The 19,880-nt window shown below is 45.5% G+C and overlaps 1 protein-coding gene across 7 annotated transcripts in view; it reads left to right on the forward strand.

The window, feature by feature from the left end:
* MAPK9 (mitogen-activated protein kinase 9) overlaps positions 1-19,450 on the forward strand; it is a 47,197-nt gene extending 27,747 nt beyond the window's left edge. Inside the window, exons 6-12 of one of the 7 annotated variants that reach the window (XM_045527711.1) lie at positions 7,729-7,894; positions 8,931-9,002; positions 13,488-13,670; positions 14,780-14,904; positions 15,952-16,015; positions 17,277-17,348; positions 18,709-19,450. In XM_045527711.1, coding sequence (XP_045383667.1) covers positions 7,729-7,894; positions 8,931-9,002; positions 13,488-13,670; positions 14,780-14,904; positions 15,952-16,015; positions 17,277-17,348; positions 18,709-18,851 — 825 coding nt within the window. In that variant the 3' untranslated portion in view covers positions 18,852-19,450. Of the gene's footprint in view, positions 1-7,728; positions 7,895-8,930; positions 9,433-13,487; positions 13,671-14,779; positions 14,905-15,951; positions 16,016-17,276; positions 17,354-18,703 lie in introns of those variants that run through there. The other 6 variants (XM_045527710.1, XM_045527713.1, XM_045527712.1 and 3 more) reach the window with 6 other exon arrangements.
* Positions 19,451-19,880: the final 430 nt, after the last annotated feature.

A 19,880-nucleotide genomic window follows, 5' to 3' on the forward strand; every position in this document is an offset into this window, starting at 1 on the left:
CATTTCCTCCACCCCACCCCTGTCCAGCTCCCAAGAGGAGGAACCCCAAGTTAACCCTTGAGTGTGTTAAACATTTTATGTGGACTATACCAGTCCTTTGTCCTGTCTACAATACTGTACACAGAATGTACGCTTTTAATTTTGCTTATTAAAATAGCTTCATACTAACCATAATATTTAATTATTTGAAAAATAAAGTTTTGCCCATGATCCCACCACTTTTTACTTTATATAATTCAAAATATTAAAAGAAATGAAAGCACCCAGCCCTCTGTTACTGCCTGCAGATGGCCAGTGATGGCAGTCTGATGCATTTCCATTCTAGCTTTGCACGGACACCTCTCTGTTTACTGATGTTAATACCAGCATAGCTGTTTATACTTATGTCCTTTTAAACTTATATTCTTCAAAGATGGCATCATCTTGTACATAACTGTTCTGCACCTTGCTGAATAAGTTGGTTTTTGTTTTGTATTTTTATCAAGGATAAAATGATTTTATAAATGTTTATGAAAAACAGGTTCCCCCACCTCCTCCCTCTTATTTCTTTCTCCCTAGAAGCAAACTCTCAGCTGATTATTTTGGTGTTTGTTTCTATGTCTTGAAGTAATATGCTTAGGTCTTTCATCATTGATTTTTTTTTCTCAGTTTGGGGCAAAAGATGCTGAGTCAGCTGTCTCATCCCCCCACTCCCCCCCGCACCCCACCCCCCATCCCCCCCCTCCCCCCAGGGTGGCCCCCTGTGACTGTGTCTGGCTCCATGCTGTTGCCCAGCACCGTGACCACATAGATTCTCTGCACAGCGGAGCCTTTCATTTACGCCTGATTGTATTTTTTCCCTTTCAACTTTCAGCCCCTGGAGTTAATAAGGCTTGTCCTTTATTTGTTTGAAGTTTTTGTTTGTTTGTTTTTTTATTTTAAGGGGGGAGTAGTTTTCTAGGTTCTTATTGCTAATTTAACCCTAAGCCTTCTGGCAGGTGTCGAAATCTTTTATCAGTGTGTCCAGCTGTCTTAGGTCTTTCATCTTCTCAGGAACTCTCTCCTGGAGCCTCCGTCCTGCTCCCCTCTGGGCTGGTTGCCCTGAACCTGCCCTGGAGGGTCACCCTGGGGTTTCCTTTAGCATCCCCCTGCTTCCTGGCCTTCCTTGTCTCCTTCTCTCTCAGGTTACTCCCTTGTTTGGGGAGTATTAGAACACTATACATCCTCTAATAGCCTCCTCAAAAATGGTGCATGGGAGGGAAATTTTTTGAGGCCTCAAATGTCTGAAACTCTTTATTCTGCCCTCTGACATGATGAACAGTTTGGGAGAATGTAGAATTCTTAGTTACAGATCAGTCGCCCCACTGGAGTGAGCCATCGGGCTCAGTGTCAGAGCACCCTTCAGGCCATCTTATGAGGGACCCTTTGTAGGTGCTCTGGGTTTGCTTTTGGTTTGGTTTTTATCGCTGGAAACTTTTAAAATTGTTTCTTTATTCCTTGTACTCTGAAATGTTATGATGATATATATACCTTGATACGGACATTTTTTTTTCTTTAATTGTGCTGGGTACTTAGCTTTCAGTCTGGAAGAATGTGTCATAAAGGTCTGAGAAATTTATATTATTTCTTTCAGAGTGCCCTCTTCACTTCATTCTTTATTTTTTCTCTCTCTCTCTCTCTCTGAAGCACCAGTTAGTTGGCACTCTTTTATCCTTAAATGTTCCTTTTTGTAGCCCTCTGTTCTTGTTACGTGGATTCAGAATCATCTCTCTGAGAGTAAACTTTTTTTTGAAGGTTTTTATTACTTCCTGCATGGTCTTTCTCTACCCTTAGTTCCTGTTTTAGCATGTTAAGTCTTTCCCTTCCCCAAATGTCGGATCATCCTCTGTTGTTTGATTATGTTTAAGACTGAAGCATTAGAAGCTGACTGGAAATGCTGGGTGCGTGGGTGGATTGTTGAAGGTGGGTGTCTCTAGGGCCACAGGTGTTGCCATTTGTAGGTCTTTTCTCTGGGCACCTTTTAGTTTCTCTAGAAAAGGCTCCTCCAGTCTCTTGGCGGAGGGATCCAAGCGAGACTGCTGGTGGTGCAGGTCTGTGTGGGGGCAGCCGGGCTCCTCCCATGGCGGAAGGCAGGCTCTCACGGGGGAGCCCTGTCTGCAGGCCAGCCCGTCTCCCGGCCTGCCGTCCTAATGCCAGCGTGTCTGTCAGTGCTGGACCTGAGAAAATTAGACGATAGGCCGATGGGAGCAGGGAAGGAGCAGAGGCCCCCCATCTGGAGTGGAGGTGGGGGTCTGGGACAGCTAACTGCTCCTTATCAGGGCTTGCAAAAAAAACTCCGCAATAGCTGAGCCTTTCCTGGGTGGTGTGGTCCAGTTGTCTTGCCATGGCTCAGTCACAGAGGCTGGCATTTCTTTTACTCTGCCAAGTCATTTGCCATTTGCTGTTACTCTGCCACTTCCCATCTCTGCAGAGCAGGAGGTTTTATTGCAGGCTGCAGCACGCCACGGCAGGGTTAGACAGGGAGAGACTTGCTGGGAGAAGGCCAGCAGGGGAGGAAAGGGGCAGCCGTCGGCGGGCAGTGCCGGCCCAGGGAGGGGGAGTGAGGCCGCGCCCAGGCTGCCGGGCAGCCCTGTAGGAGCTGTCACCCACCAGGGGACACGTGTATCTCATAGGAACAGGTCTGCCTCCGTTGTCCTGCCCATCATACCTGGCTGAGACCTCTGTGGGAGGTGTGTGTGGCCAAGACAGACGCTGGGTTCAGGAGCAGCACCTGGGCCGTCTGCCACTTGCACTCCCGCAGCAGGAGACCGAGGAGCACCTTTCCTTGGCCCCCGCAGCCCACTCATGCCCTCTCAGCCCTGCTTTTCCACGTAGGCTGGGAGTGGATCCCCTGTGGCTCCCATGGCCCCCTTTTAGGGAAAATGGAGGAGACAGAGGTTAATGGGATGAGCCGTTGCCCCTGTCACCGCAGTACCCGTACTCGCAGCGCTCACCGCGGCTCACCTCCTGTGTGACCCAGACCTTCCCTCCTGAGGGATCTGGGTCTGGCGGCTGACAGTCGGCCCCTGGGTCCTCGGGCCGCCCAGTGGGCATCCCCAGATCCCTGTTTGTGTGGCTGGAACTGCTACACTCGGCAGCCAGAGCAAACCCCACCTGAGTTCCTTGGCAGTTATCACTGGGAGGAGGCTAAATGGGAACCCGAAACTATCTTCAAGATAATAAATCAAAAATATTATTGCACATGCAGGGGTGGATGCACCATTAAAACCTCAAGGCTGCAGGAATGGGGGTCCCTTCCATCTCTCAGATTAATTCACTAGTTTGCCCTTGAAGAAACGAGAGGGATCCTGGAGAGTGACCCCAGCTACTCAGGCTTAGGCAGCTAGCAGTCCGCTGTGGCTGCTGTGCTGGCTGTGTTGCCAGGCATGAGCTCGCTGTCCCCACACAGAAGCCGATACTGTGGCACTGGCTTTGAGAGAGAAAGAAGAAAAAAAGGCTTTATTGTGAGGTCAGCCAGCAAGGAGACAGGAGGTGAAGCTCAAATCTTTCTCCCTGAGCTGGTGTCTGGGCAGGTTTCGTGTGTTGGGGAGGACAGGTTGGTAGGCAAAGCCCTGGCAGGGTAGGTTTTGATCGGAAGCCCTTCAAACAGGACCATTTGTGGTAAGGCAGGGGGAGGGGTCTGTAGCACTGGACATTCCTGGACACAGACCCCTTGCTTTGGAAAGTGTCCAGCACTCAGGTTCCAGTCTTTTAGTTCCACGGAGTGGGGCTGGGCAGGGCAGGTTTGGGGCGAGGCGAGACTTTAGTTCCAAGTATTATTTGAAGCTGAAGTTTTCTGTGCATGCTTTGGCTGTATAATTTGCAGCTTGTTAGCTCTGTTCCTACAAAATAACTGGCCATTATCGTGGAATATGGCCAGATGAGACTGGTCCATGGTCACAAACGCAGTATAGTTACCAGAGCCTCAGGTGTGCCGTGTTGATTGAGACAGTGCATTCTTCCATACTGATGGAAAGGAGGGTCAGAAACGGTTCACACTTGAGTAGGCTGAACCCAGATATTCCTGTACAGTTTTGCCTCAGGCCTGTGTTAACTCTCCTACCCTCTGTCCTGGCATGGCCAGAAGAGACCTGGGCCAGACTGCATTTATGACCTGGCCCTACAGACCCTTCACGTGGAGGAGGCATGATGATGCTTGGGCCTTTGGGTTTCAGTCACCACTTAGAACTTGTGTCCGATCATCCTCAAAATGTCTGGCTCTTCTCCTTCCCCATTGTACAGCCACCTGAGTAAATGGCTGTATGCCCCTGCGGGGAAGGACCAGGGAAAGCCGGACAGCAGACGCTTGTCACTTTGCACAAGGTCCTTCCCCTGGGACAGCTCTTCAGGCAGTGGGTCTGGAGCTGGGGACCACGTGGGCAGAGGTGAAGGTCACCCCCTGCCCCTGCTCCCGCCACACTTCGTGGCACCCTCACTGCTGCCCACAGGGGTACCGGGCCTGGTAGCCATCTTCTGTACCTCTAGGGGCTGAGCCCTCAAATCCAGGTGTCATTTGGATCTTAACTTGAGTTTCTTGTTTTCCGTGTTCTAGATGGTTTCCGAGATTTGAAGTGGCATAGTTGTCTTTACTCTGCAGTCTTGAAGCTGCAGTCCAGCTAAGTGTTGGAGCTGGATGTACTGTGGAGGCTGACTGGGAAAAGGGTGGGCGAAAGCCCTCAGAGCCTGGACCTCCTTAACCACTTCCCCGATGGGGGACCTGGGCGACAAGCTGCCCTGAAAGTCCAGATTGACTTTTTTTTTTTTTTTTTTTGAGACAGTCTCGCTCTGTTGCCTGGTAGAGTGCTGTGGCGTCAGCCCAGCTCACAGCAACCTCAGACTCCTGGGCTCAAGCGATCCTCCTGCCTCAGCCTCCCGAGTAGCCGGGAATACAGGCATGCCCCACTACGTCTGGCTAATTTTTTTATTTTTTTAATTTTTAGTTGACTGGCCAGAGTTCTGTCTATTTTTTAGGAGATGGGGTCTTACTCTTGCTCAGGCTGGTCTCGAACTCGTGAGGTCAAGCGATCCTCCTGCCTTGGCCTCTCAGAGTGCTAGGATTATAGGTGTGAGCTGCCGTGCCCGGCCCGAATTGGCATTTTATTATTGCAGTTTTCCAGCAGTGTGTTTAACCTGACAGATGGAGTCTCAAAATGGGCATGTTTTCTGACTCCATCAGGGGTTCTCAGGCAGGTGGCCTGTTGAGGTGGCTCCTCCCATGGCTGAATTTGCCCTTGGTGGGCCCTGGGCTGCTCCTGTCCCCAGTCGTGCAACTGTGCTGTCAGTCCTAGGCCAGGGCGGACTTCGGGGAGTGCTGGGTAGTAAAGCACATACATTTCCCATATTTTAAAAATCAGCCTCCTAAAGAGAAAGTCCCTGTTGAGGCCCCGCTGACAGCGTGAGGAGGGCCTCTCAGGTCCTCCTGCCAGTGTGGATGCTGCTTTCTTTTCAGCATTGCCACACGGTAGGCTCAAAATGGTTCCTTGTCATTTTGGGTTTTTAAAAAAAAATTTTGTGAGGTTGAGCGTTATTTTATCTGTTAGTAATTTGTATTCCAAAATGCCTGTTCTTGCTGTATTCTTTGATTTTAAAAAAGAAAACTAGAAGACAAATTGGTTTGTTTGGTCTTTGCTCCATCACGGACTCCTGGCAGAGGACAGTCCTGGCTGGAGTCGGGGCTGCCACGCCCCTGGCCGTCCTGCACGCGGAGCAGCGGGTCAGGCAGGGGCAGAGCCTTCCTCACCCCCGGCCTCTCCTGTGAGAGGGGCCACTCGTGCAGTGCCCAGGGTGGGATGCGGAGCTGGGGCCTCTTTATGGGGCCTGGTAGAGATTTTCATCACATTGTTAAACATTATCTACTTATAATTTAAATTTTACTGAATCCAGGAAATTTAGAAAGAGCATTTAGTAGTATTGCAGTATACTGTAGTTGTTGTCAGTTTGTTATGGGTTTTGTGCCTGTGCCGTTAACGTCACAGTTAACTGTCACCGTGGCCGGCATGCCTGCGGCCCTCTTACGGCCCATCCGCTGGGAAGTGGTGGCAGTCAGGTGCTGGCAGTTTTATGGAACCTGCAGCTTCACACGTAGAGCACCCCCTGGTGCTACCGTGCAGCGGCGGCTTGGCAGGGTGATGGTGCAGCTACACGTTGCATGTCCTGTGAGAATAGATGGGGGTGTTCAGAAGTAACAGTTTCTGGGTGAGTCCACAGGCAAAGGTCAAACTCCTGTGGCCTAAGGAAGGAGCTGGAGTGTGGAGGGTCAGCTGGAAGAAAGGCCCTGGCGTCACGAGGGGAAAGCTGCAGCAGTTGTGTTGTGGCGTGGGAAGCGCAGTGGAGCACGACAGCGTGGCTCCTGTGCATGCGTGCGCCGGGCATGCTGCTCAGTCCCGAGGGCACAGCTGCCACCCTGCTCTCAGAGTCAGCACTGGGGACACGAGGGGAGCTGGGAACCGAAGGATGAGCAGGTGATTTCACTTGCGGCACATACAGGCTATGGAGACATAACACGGGTGCTCTGGAGGGAGTGGGGAGTCCTTATGGGGGAGGGAAGAGTTGGGATTGGTGATCAGGGGACGGCTCTTCCAGGGAGAGGAGGGAGAGCCATGGGAAGATTCTGAGGTAAGCGCGTGCTAGACTTGTGCTGTCCAGGGTGGTAGCCACTAAGCCCACAGGCTGTTGAGCACTCAGAATGTGGCTATCCTGCAATCCTAAAATACATACTGGACTTCAAAGACTCAGTACCAAAAGCAGAATGTAAAATATGTCAGTAATTTTTTATGGTGATTACATTTTGAAATGATATTAATAATACTATGGATATATGGGGTTAAATAAATATACTGAATTAATAAAATTAATTTCACCTGTTTCTGTTGACACTTTTTTTTTTTTCTTTTTTTTTTGAGAGAGAGTCTCGCTCTGTTGCCCCGGCTAGAGTGAGTGCCGTGGCGTCAGCCTAGCTCACAGCAACCTCAAACTCCTGGGCTCAGGCAGTCCTCCTGCCTCAGCCTCCCAAGTAGCTGGGACTACAGGCATGCGCCACCATGCCCGGCTAATTTTTTCTATGTATTTTTAGTTGTCCAGATAATTTCTTTCTATTTTTAGTAGAGACGGGGTCTCGCTCTTGCTCAGGCTGGTCTCGAGCTCCTGACCTTGAGCAATCCTCCCGCCTCAGCCTCCTGGAGTGCTAGGATTACAGGCGTGAGCCACCACGCCCGGCCTCTGTTGATACTTTTTTAACATGGCTACTAGAAAATGTAAAGGATCCATGTGGTTCATATTATATTATCTACTGAACAGCTCTGCTCTGGACTGACTAGTAAGTGTGAGGGCCTCAGTGGGAGGGAGCCAGGGGTTGGAGGAATGGAAGGAGGGCCAGACAGAGTGCGGGTGGATGTGAGGGGCTGGCAGGCAGCCTTATGGGCCTGGGAGGCCACAGGAAGGGGCATGGAAGTTCTCAGAAGGTTTTAAGCAAAGGAGGATCATAAATGTTTCCACATAGGGGTGAGGGGAAGCCCTTTAGGCTGATTTGTATTAGTTTTGATTTGAGTTTTCCGGAATTGTTGCAGAATCCCAGAATTGGATTCCAACTGTCCTCCTCCCTGCACTCTCACACACTTCAGTAGTCACTGGCTTCGCAGACCTTTTCTAGTGGGAAATAGTTTGTTTCGCATGCTTTGCTCATTTTGTTCATTTAAACCATTTCTTTCCTAGGATTTGAAGCCCAGCAACATCGTAGTGAAATCAGACTGCACCCTTAAGATCCTTGACTTTGGCCTGGCCCGGACAGCGTGCACCAACTTCATGATGACTCCCTACGTGGTAACACGGTACTATCGGGCACCCGAAGTCATCCTGGGGATGGGCTACAAAGAGAACGGTGAGTGCGGCCGGGCCTGGAAGAGGCTGCGGTGTCTGAAGTAGCTCTAGTGGCCATCTCTAGCTTTTTCTCTTTCCTTTGAACCATATGAAATACGAGAGAGTATAATAGTCCATAGATAAGAAATAATTTTGTATTTCCATTGGTTAAAATCATTGACTTTTAAAAATCCACTTTTGAAATCAGTATTTTTGAACTTTTTATCAAAATATAACCTATTCACAGGAAAGCGCGCAGATCCTGCATGTGCAGCTCGATGGGAGCACAGCTCAGAACCCGCAGTGCCCCGCCTCCCACGCCCCCAGGCCCACCCCCGCGGTGGCCGTGACCCTGATCTCCAGCCCGGAGACTGGCTTTGCTTGTTGGTTTACTTGGTTTTTTGAGCTTAGTATAAGTGGAATAAGGCAACATTTCTCTTCCATGTAAAATTGGTATTTTTTTAACATCACAATTTAGCTTATTCTAGCAATCTGAGAGCTCTTTGAAACTTAGCTTTTAACAAATTTGTTGAAAAGAACTAAATTACATTTACTTGTTAAAAAAAAGAAAAAAAAAACCTGAAAGTTTGCCCAAGTCATCTGAAAGGAGTTTTGTTTCAGTGTGTGCTTTGTAACCTGTGCTCCCACTCAAGAGGCATAGCTCTGTGTGCTTCCCGTGGAAGGGAGAGAAAATCAGCTCCCCTGTTAACTTCTCCCCACCCGCCGCCCAGCAGGGCGCTTAGACAGTGCTGCCTGTGCTGGCCAAGGCCTGGGGTCCAGCTGGGGCCCACAGATGAGGGGGCACCGTGGAAGTCGGGGCCCCTCTGGCAAGACTTCACCTGGAACCCAGCCGAGCAGGCTGTTCCCGCACTGAGCACAGCTGCCTTGCTGACACTGCAGCGTAGAGAACGATCGTGCAGAAGGTGTGGCGTCAGTGTTTTATAAAAGCTCCCCCTGACAATCTGGTGAAGTTTCCTGGGTTTGTCTCTGTCTGGGAGGGGTGTGGAGAAAGGAGATGGGGGACTCGAGCTGCTTTTTAATCACCTGGTATTTGGTAGTGGACATCTGGTCTGTCGGGTGCATCATGGCAGAAATGGTCCTCCACAAAGTCCTGTTTCCAGGAAGAGACTGTATCCTTCACAGGGAGAGACCAGCACTTGGCCCTAGAGCCTGCAGGGAGGGGTGGGCACGTGGCCATGAAAAGCTTTGTGTTCACAGGCACTTTTTGTTTCTGGTTGTTTGTTCATTTGTTTGTTTGTTTTAAGCTATAAAGTATTGGAATCTTTGGCACTAAAACCCCAGATTGCTGCAAACCGAAGGCTAAAATAGAGGTCAGCAATCCTTCGTGTTGTGTAAAAAGTTCACCCTTAGCTAGCAATTTATTCTTCCATGTTTGTGTGTTTAGTGCACTGTTAGAATTCCTTTTCCTCACTTTTGTTTTGTTCATGGCACTTCATAATTTTATCATTTCATTTTATTTTCAGTTGATATCTGGTCAGTGGGTTGCATCATGGGAGAGCTGGTGAAAGGTTGTGTGATATTCCAAGGCACTGACCGTATCCTTCCCCGGGACCTTGGCCCTGCCACGCTTTCCATAGCACCAAAGGCGGCATGATCGCACTGCTCACACGAGCGCTCACAAGGAAAATGCCGGAATTCGTTCTAGACTGTGTTCTAAGGGGGTCTTTATTATGTCTGTTAAATTAGTGTCACGAACCAAGTGATTTGGTTTTACATTTTCTTTTTTACTTGACTGTGACAATTTTGTTGAGACTCGGAGTTAAGTTAAATCAATTACATTAGCTCTTAATCTTATCAAAAATAGCTGGGCACATAGAAGAAATAATTTACTCTTTAATAAGTACATTCTGATACTTAAATGAACACACTGTTTTATTTAGTTTATCACTTTAATTTAACTAGGAAAGATGCTATCTAAATTTAATAGGCTAGTATGCAGGTGTGATTTAATTAATAAACTATTTTGTTATCAATATGCATTAAAATGTTTTCCCCCAGAGTAAGAACTGAAGCACACTATGTACATAAGACCTAAGTGAACAAGATTAAAGTGAAAATTATGTGAGGAATGATATGTTAAATTTTCTTGTTTGTTACTCTGCTGAAATTGTGTTGAAACTTTTTTAAAAATTGATCTAGAGGGTTATTTTGTGACACACTGGGAAAGTCTAAATAAATATAAAATGAAAAAGATTAACTCGTACTGTAATCAGGAAATCACATGGATGATACGGCATAAAGGAGAGTAGTTACTGTGATAGTTATAATCGCCCTCTTTCCTCATATGGTCATTCTCCCATCTTTAATATTTTTCACCCTAACATATACCCTTTTTCATTTGTGTTCTAATCATTTAATTTTTCATTAGTCTTTGAGTTTGTTTTTTGTTATGAAAGTTTAAAATGGTCTCTGTCCTTTGACAGATTGATGATTGCTTTGAAAGGAGATCAAGCTCTGGAGTCAGTGTTTTGTATGTATTTTACGAAAGTAATTTTAGTTTTTAACAATTTTATGAGGATGGTTTTCTTACAGATTCTTCACAACACAAACTTGGAATGAAAAGGTTTTATTCCTGTTATTTACCTTCCTTTGCATTTTCTACATCATAGATTATATAATGAGTGAAGTTGTTAAAGATAGCATTTTGTTTTGTTCTAGCAAATTTTCTAGCAGTTTTCCATAGCCTTACCTCAGATTCACTTGTTTCAACCTATAAATAAGGAGGTCTTTATTTTGCAAGTGAATGCAATTAAAAAGGGAAAAGTCAAAGTATTCTAATGATTAATAATTTAGCAGTATCTACTTAATGTTCACTTTGTCTCAATTCTTAATTAATTTATGCCTTGTTTTATTAATTAAGAAATTTTTTCTTCAAAAAATACAAAAATGAAAATGTGGGTACTTTTTGATCCATTTTAGTAAGTAATTTAAAATTCCTACTTTACATACTAACATATTTCAATGTCAGTAATTAATGGTTTTGTATATAAAGGTCACCTAATGTTATTCTCAAAACTCACACAGAGTTTAATATCATTTTCTATTTTTTTTAAGAGGACAGGGTCTCACTCTGTCACCCAAGCTTGCATGTAGTGGCATGATCATAGCTCACTGCAGTCTCAAACTCCTGGCCTCAAGAAATCCTCCCACCTCAGCCTCCCAAAGTGCTGGGACTACAGGTCTAAGCTACTGTCCCCAGCCACTATCAAAGAAAATTTTATAACTCTTTTAAACATTAGATTGAAAACCTGGAGAAGAGAAGAGTTTCCAGAAACCAGACTAAGATCCTCAGATGTTTGCTTTAGATTTGTGACCTGGGGTAGAAAAGGCATTCCTGTCCCTGCTGTGGCCTATGAGGTGGCAGCTGTGCATGCTTGAGGAATTCAAGGCCTCTCTGAGCCTTGGTTTCCTCTTATAAAATGCAAGATCTGTGGTCTGCCTCACAGGGTGTGGGAATTGACGGCAGCAGTGTCTGCACACACTCAGAAGGCCCACCGGGCTTGCCGGGGTTCTTCCCTCTTCTCGCCACCCTGCTGTCTAGAGAAATGACCCTTTGTCGCTATTCCAGCAGTTATGTATCTGGCCCTTGCCCATTTTTAGGCTCCTAATCTGACTTCGATTGCAAAGGCTCCCTCCCTCCTTTAAAGGCTGCTGAGGTTAAGGCAGACTGTGAAGAGCAGGGCAGAGCAGACCAGTGCAGAGGCTGCCCTCGTCCGTGGGCGAGGCGGAGGCTCACGGCAGGCTGGCAGGGGTGCAGCGGGGGAGAAGGGCTTGCACCCTGTGTCTGCTTTGAAGCCGAACCCTCCAAGAGCCTGTTAGAGTTTGGAGGTGTCTGTTAGACAGTGGGATTCCGGGGAGAGGTCTGGGCTAGAGAGGTCAATGTGGGCGCTATCGGTCTGTCGGTAGCGTTGAAGCCTCGAGTCTGGTAGCGAGTGCTTGCATGAAGGGAGGGGATGAGGACCCGGGACTAAGCCACTCAGGGTGGAGGCAAAAGAGGAACAGGGAAAGGAAATGGAGAAGGCACTCCAGTGACACCATGGAGGCTGGAGGAAAGGGGCTGAGGGAGGCTCATGCACACGGTGTAGGAGACGAGGACTGGGCGCTTCTACTGGGCTCTGCGGTGGCTGCTGGCAGCCTTGATGAGCACCATGTTCATGGAAGTGGGGGAAGAAAGCCTGACAGGAGTCTGCTTAAGAGAGCATGAGAGGCTAGGAATTAGAGACGCAGTGTAGATAACTCTTCAAGAAGTGTTGCTGCAAGCAGGAGTGAAGGAATGGAGCGATAGCCCGTGGGGAGGTGGGCGCCAAAAGAAAGTGGCCGCTGTGTTAGCATAGGAGAAAAACCATCATGTCTGAGTGGCGACGGGATGCGTCAGGAGAGAGCAAAGTGTTAGTGATGTAGGAGTGAGAGGATTCACGGCAGCTCATCCTTGCGTGGGCTCGAGGTGGGGGTCTGGAGCCAGGCAGGCTGTGCCTTAGCCAGGAGCCCAGATGGTTCCTCGGTGGTGATTGGCACGCGGATGCTGGGGTGGGGCGTTGCGGGGGCTCTGGGAGGCTTCTCTTGAGATTGCAAGCATGGGGAAGAGGCGTCCAGAGTACAAGGAGAGAGGGAAAGGTGTGAAGTAGGTAAGTGAAGTGTAGGCATGATTCTGATGTGGCAGCATGTATGAAACAGGGGAGTGAAGAAGGAGCATTTGCTAGTGATTTGAATGCTAGAAACTCATTTCCCAAGCAGGTCTTCAGAAGCATAACATTTGGGAAAAATTGAGTTCATGTGCCTGTTGCTTACGTTATTTCATAGATTATTTCTTAAGTTTGTTTTTCTAAGACACACCTCAGTCACTTTTTTAAGTTGCTGTGTCCGGGATTTTTCTGGCTTGCGTTCTCTGGTGTAGTTGGGTACAGTTTCAGTGTCACTTTCCCCACACACAATCCCAGTCATCCTGAGCCTAACAAGCACCCTGTGCAGTAGGCAGAGCTAGTGCCGTCGGCATTGTACAAATAAGGAAGTTGGCCCCAAGGGAGACTGACTTCCCTGACACCTTGCAAGTATTTGGTGGGCAGCTGGTCTGGCAAAGGACTGGGCCAAGGCCCAGAGAGCCCTGTGCCGCACCTGGCCAGCGCCCGGAGGGCCTCCGCCCCCGCTGTGCGCTGCAAAGGTTAGTTAAGATGGGTCCCTCTCCTTTAGAAAGCTGCGAGTCTAAGGTAGCCCTAGTACAGAAATGAATTTCCATTTGCTTATGTAATGTTTTTCTAATTTCATGTTTAATCATTTCTGTCATAGGTATTCTTAGTTTCAAGATAACTTTATTTTGAACTATAATGAGAAGGCATATATAGGCTTCATTGCGTTGATTTAATAAACTGTGATAATAGTTCATAAAGATTCAGAGTGTAGGAGTTTTTAAAAATTGTCTAGCTTGGAAACCTAAACTTAATTTGAATATCATTTCACAATGCTTCTGCCAACCCAGTGGGGTGGGCTAGTTAATCACTTGTCAGTCGGTATAAATATAGCTTTTTTTAAAATGATGCTACTACATGTAATACGAATATAAGGCATTTCAGTTGTATTTTCCTCAAGAGACTCCTTAGATATTGATCAGTGGAATAAAGTTATTGAGCAGCTAGGAACACCGTCAGCAGAGTTCATGAAGAAACTTCAGCCAACTGTGAGGAATTATGTAGAAAATAGACCAAAGTATCCTGGAATCAAATTTGAAGAACTCTTTCCAGATTGGATATTCCCATCAGAATCTGAACGAGACAAAATAAAAAGTAAGATATCCTTTTTTTCTTATATTTGTTTTTATAATTCAGGCGAACCTTTCACTTTTTCATGTGATCATTGGGAGATAAAGCGGGTGACTCCTGAAATCGAGTCATTTACAGGCTAGAATGTGATCTGTGAAGCCTCCGAGAAGAGAAGGCCTAAAGGCCTAGAGTCCTCGGTAAGATGGTTTAATCGAAGCCTTTGGCCAAAACCAAAATATTCAAATCGTTCTGAAAGACTCTTATGTTATAATTACGGCAATTGGAATTCAAACAGTTTTCAGGTGTAAAGAACACTTGAATACAGATTCTAGAGTCAAAAACGTGATGGTGGTTCGATAAAAAATGTCCTCCCTGCCCTTCTGTGCCCTTCACTAAAGTGTAATTGTTTAAGGAAAAAGAATAAATTTGTTTCTGTCCACGTCCGGGTAAACTGTGCCTTAGTCAGAAAAGCTCCAATCCTTCCTTTCTCTATCGTGTTGTAACTTTAATTGCTGAAACCTAGGTGAGCCTTATATTTAACTAAGTTATTGAACTTGTTGGTTTTTTTCTGAGTACTTATTTCTAGATTGAAAAAAAAGAAGTCTATGTTGCCAACATTGTACCAGGCAGACTGAGCAGAGGCATCTGTGAAGGGTTTTATACTGTGGGAATGTAAGATTATTGTGTGATCTAAAAAGTCCATTCTCATTTCATTTCAACGTGACGTAGAGAAGGACACTCCCGTGTGCTCCATGCGCACGCTCAGCAGCACGGCCTCGCCCGCTCTCGCCCCTTCCTGGCTGTGCTTTCCCACCGCAGGCCCTGTCCAGACATCGGTCTGAGGCTGCTGGTGCCCCCCTTGGCCCCAGGCTTCTCTTCCCCTCGCAGGTCCAGAGGTGAAAACCACATCTGGAAACCTGGTTTGCCGTGACAGTAGCCACTCGACTTTCTCTTAAAAGTTTTTGGATTCTGTTGATCTTGAACCTGTCAAACATTTCTCAAAGTTAACATGTATTCGTTCTAGCTGTGCTATGTGCTGTCACAATTTAACTCTTTACTGTGTGCTTTTCTTTTCTCAGATTTGCCACATCAGTGTATTAATTAGTTTATTAATTTTATTATTTCCACCCTAGCAAGTCAAGCCAGAGATCTGCTATCAAAAATGTTAGTGATTGATCCCAACAAGCGGATCTCTGTAGATGAGGCCTTGCGCCACCCCTATATTACCGTCTGGTACGACCCCACTGAAGCAGAAGCAGTAAGTATTGATGTTGAAAAGGTATTTCCTTGGCTCTTCTGACTGTTAGTCCAGAATGGCTACAGAAGGATAGCAAGTTCTAGATTTTAGAGCTCCCAGTTACAAAAAGGCTAAGTGTTATCTGGGACCTGGGTCCCTGCCGCTTTTGGGGCACGTGGGGTTGGAGCTGTGCTCAGAGCACCCGGGCGTGAGCATGCTCTCGCTGTGGCCACACACTCGCCTGCGTTTGTGCCAAAGCTGACATGTGGTGATAGTTCGTTAGCATCTGTGCTGTTCCTGGCGCTGTGCCGGGGGCTTCGGTCACATCCTCCTGTTCAGGCCACCCAGTGGGAGAGGCTGAGCAGCTTGCTGAAAACCGCGAGTCTGCGTAACCCTCCTGAAGGCATCTGAACGCCCCCACCCCCTGCTGGGGCTTCCACTCTGAGGCTGGTGCCCGTGTGCATTCTTCCCTGTCAGCACTGGTGTGAATGGTCGTTAGCTGCAAGGCAAGTGGCTACAAAGTGGCATGCTTATTCCATGCCACTGGTAAAACACATTCTATGTCATGGCCTATGGTTTTAACCATCATTTCAAACATTGTTTTTTATAAAAAGAGTCTAATTTATAAGCAGATTTTTGGAATAATCCATTTATGAGTTGGGGATTGGGTTTGGGAGTTTTAATGTGAAGAAATGTAAACTGGAAGTATGTTCTGAGAAACACGGCACCTTCCATAGTTCCTGCCATGGTGCCTTATCCATGGGGGAACTCGAGGAAGCAGCCTGTGATTATTAATTTATAATTACATTTGGGCAGCTGTCTTTAGTGTTTTGAGGTCATGTGATTATTAAGAAGACCATCGTCACTCTCTTTTTTGGTTAATTTTTCCACAATAATTTTGATTCTGAAACTGATGGAATATCACACTTAGAACAAAAATCTTTAATAAACCATGTATTGGATGAAACTAAATCTGTATCGTAGACTAGAAGTCTTCTAAGCGATTTCACCTGTTTTTATGCCTCATTATTTTTTGAACTGTTGACTTTCTGTCTGATTTAATTTTAGCCACCACCTCAAATTTACGATGCCCAGTTGGAAGAAAGAGAACATGCAATTGAAGAATGGAAAGGTAAAGACAGAACTTGCTTTGATCCTTACTTATGACGTTTCTTACAGTCCTGTAAAGCAGAGGCTTTGCACTTTGACAGCAGCCCTTCGGGAAGGGCAAAGGACCCTGCAGCCCACTGTCCTCTCCTCTACCTTCCAGTAGAAAAAGAACTTGAAGGTAACAGAATTATAGAGGAACATGTATGAATTTCTTATTATTTGCTTCAAGAGAGAAAAATAAGGGCTTTTTCACATGACTTTACATTTTCCAATATTGGTAAACTGAGCTTAGTATATTAATATTATTTCACACTTGTCTTGACCACGTGTTGCAAATCGGCAGGTGACTCCGAAGCGCAGGCCAGACATCACCTGTGAAGTTCCCTGTCTGAGCAGAAATGGAGAGTGAGGGCTGGGGGTCCTGTGAACTTCTGTTTGTTTTTTAAGCCATGTTGTTGTATATATGTTTTAAAATCTAGTTTGGGGAAAATTTTAAATCAAAAATATGCAAATGGGTATTATTACCAGTATAAGATTAACCAAACAGTCCACAGCAAACCAAGCCCATAGTGAAGAGGCTGAAGTCACAATTTTTCATTAAAAAGCAGGATCAATATTCACTGAGAACTGCAGTCAGAGCTGATGGTGGGGCCTGCCCGAGGCACTGGGGGGCGTGGGGAGCACCAGTTATCTGTGTGTGCGCAGCAGGCCGTGCACACAGCACGTGCATTGGCCTCCATGCACGCGTGCAGTGCACTGAGGTTCACGAATACCGAAAGTGTAGAAATAAATCCCTAACAGCTTACTGAGTCGGCAGTTAGTTTTTCTTACAAATGGAAGTTGAGGAAAACTGAAGTTGAAGCCACAAAAAGACTCTGGTGTGTGGAGTCATTTCTGGCCAGGCTGGAGGGGCTCATGGCCCATGCCTGGGTGCTGGTTGGAGAACCACAGTAGTGATGGAGAGAAACATGTTGACACGGGTGTGAGAACATCCAGTCCTCTGTGTTCTCTGAGAGCCACTCCACGAGGTCTCTCTCTTTGTAAAACCCACTTGTGGATTCAGAACTGCCCTACATTTTTTGCTACCTTAATAATTGAAAAGATTTAATGGATCAAAACATGGATATATTGGTCCAGGTAAACTATACTACTGAATTGACTATATATCACAATTAAAAATAACATATCACAGTGCCCTTGGAGTGGTTCCCATTGATTTGGAAGCAGAGTTTAGAGATGCAGAGAAACGGATGAAGCATTTTAACTTACATTTCTGTTTGAAGAGCTAATTTACAAAGAAGTAATGGATTGGGAAGAAAGAAGCAAGAATGGCGTTGTGAAAGATCAGCCTTCAGGTTAGTGATTGCTTTAATAGTTTGAATTTATGATATTTTTCTTTCCCTGTTCAATTTTTATAAGTGGCGACAGCATATTAAATGCGAGCCTGGCACACATTGGGTTTGAAAACCACTGTGTGAAACGGGGCCGTGTGGCTCATGGCGGTCGTGCCAGTGGCAGCGGCTGACATTTGCCTGCGTGCCGGGCTCCAGACTGGTGTGGACGCTTCTGTTCCGGCCTCGCGGCAGACAAGGAAACTGAACTCAAAGCCTTTTTGATGTGCGTTGACACTCTTTGTACTGGGCCCACCCAGTTAAAAAAGAACATTAATGCAAATCTAGGGAAAATGGAAGTAGGTTTTCTTTTGAGGAAATTTTTCATGTCATTCTCCATTTTCTACTTGGTCTACCTAGTGGTAGAAGCCTAAGGACTAGGTAAATGTAAGATTATGAAAGACTCTGATATTAGTGGTATTAACCTGTGTTAATACCAGGTATTCTACTTGTTTACTAGATGGAAGTCTGCAGTGTTGTTTATTTTCTCACTCCCATTCCCACTAGAGAGTCTGTGTGTACATGCGTGTGTGAGGAAGTGCAAGTGCACAGCTTTTTATTCCTAAATTTCATATTCACCATGACGTGTGTGTCAAACATCTAGAGATTATATGACTTCAGCAGGAATGTAGGTGCTTGTTAACTAAGCACAAATTTAAGACTGCAAACACTAAGCTCTGGCAGCCTGCATGTTTTATATTTGTTCAAACCAGACTAAAATATGAATAGTAGGAAATAGGGTAGTTTAATTTGCCTTAAAAGATTAAAATGTCAGTTTTCTGTATTCATAAAACAAAAAGAAAATGTACAAGAGGCCACTAAATTTTTTCCTTTTTGTAGTATAGAGCCTTTATTCTATTTATTGCAAAAGATTTCTTTGAACGTTGATGCTTTTTTCTATAGATTCAGTGTTTGTTATGATTGTTACAATTGAAGTATCTGATGACACTTGAATCCTATTCAGACTTAAGCCTTTTGTGATAATGAGTTTTAGGATAAATTTGGCAATATCCTTTTGGTGTCTATTTGAAATCCAGCAGGTATTTTTTTAAGTAGTTAATATGACTACGCATGCCCACATATGTGTTTAGTCTCTGGGAAGAAAAGAATGTTTCAGGGAAAGACATAAGAATATTTGGGATTCTGGGCCTAATAAAAGACTCAAGAAAAAGCTCCACATGTACAGTTGATTCTTGTTTATACTAATAGTTAGGATTGGGCAACTCGAAAAGGACAAAGCCAAGAAATGGCCCAAAGTCTCATTGCCTGGATTTGCAGCAATGTCGTGCCTCAGATTTTATTATATTTGGTTTTCTTAGCACAGATGCAGCAGTAAGTAGCAACGCCACTCCTTCCCAGTCCTCGTCTATCAATGACATTTCATCCATGTCCACCGAGCAGACCCTGGCCTCAGACACGGACAGCAGTCTGGATGCCTCGACAGGACCCCTTGAAGGCTGTCGATGATAAGTTAGAAACAGCAAACTTGTCATCATTGAAGGAACTCTCGCTTCCATGGGCCTGAAATACTCGGGAGTTGATGGAACCAAATAGAAAATTCCGTGTTCTGCATGTAGGAAACGCAATGCCTCGCCCTGCTCAGATCCAGTAGGATTCCTGCTTAGACTGTGACACGAAGCAGGTCATGTCTGAAGGAAAAAGTACGAGCCACACTTTTAGAGATTTTGTTCAAGATCATTTCAGGTGAGCAGTTAGAATAGGTGACTTTTTTTTAAGTTGTGTGGTGATAGTAGTGACAGTTTGACATCATTCGTAACTTTTGGAACTTACGTGCATGTGACCACAAATGCTTGCTTGGGCTTGCCCACCTAATACTTCGGAAATCAGTATGTAAATGCCAAATCTTCCAGGTAGTGCTGCTTCTAGAATTATCTCTTAATCCTCTTAAGTAATTTGGTGTCTGTCCAGAAAAAAATAGATTTATGTATATTAATTGGCCATTATCATGTTATCACATCTTATCCTCTTTTATGGTATGATTTATTCTATTATATTTCAGAAGGAATATAAGTAAATCTATTTAATAAATAAAAAATATAGCTTTTCTTAAATTTGTGATATTTGGCGCTGAGAATTGTCATTGCTACAACCAAGACACTTGTATGGACATTTTGTTTTCCCTAACCTGTCTAGACTGGTTGATTGTACATTCAGCTTTACTGCATGACGGAATTTTAAGTTTTGTTTTATGCTGCTGAAGACATACATACCTTTGAAATCCTATCTACCTTATCTCTTTTTTCCTTGGTCTTCTGGACTTATTATTAATTTTAAATGCTACCTAGAACTTCACCTTCTTGACTAGACACAAAACACTCCCTGTCAATAATACAATGGCAGATGGATTGCGAATTCATTGCCTGATGTTAGAGTAGAATTTTACAAAATGCTCACTAGAGGTTGTTGCAGCCATTCCCTGAGAGCTTCCTTCCTTCGCCAGAGCCCAGCCTGCGTCCTGTCCTTACCTTCCGTCAG

This window comes from Lemur catta, chromosome 16, assembly GCF_020740605.2.
Source record: "Lemur catta isolate mLemCat1 chromosome 16, mLemCat1.pri, whole genome shotgun sequence".
In the NCBI taxonomy this organism is placed as follows: Eukaryota; Metazoa; Chordata; class Mammalia; order Primates; family Lemuridae; genus Lemur; species Lemur catta.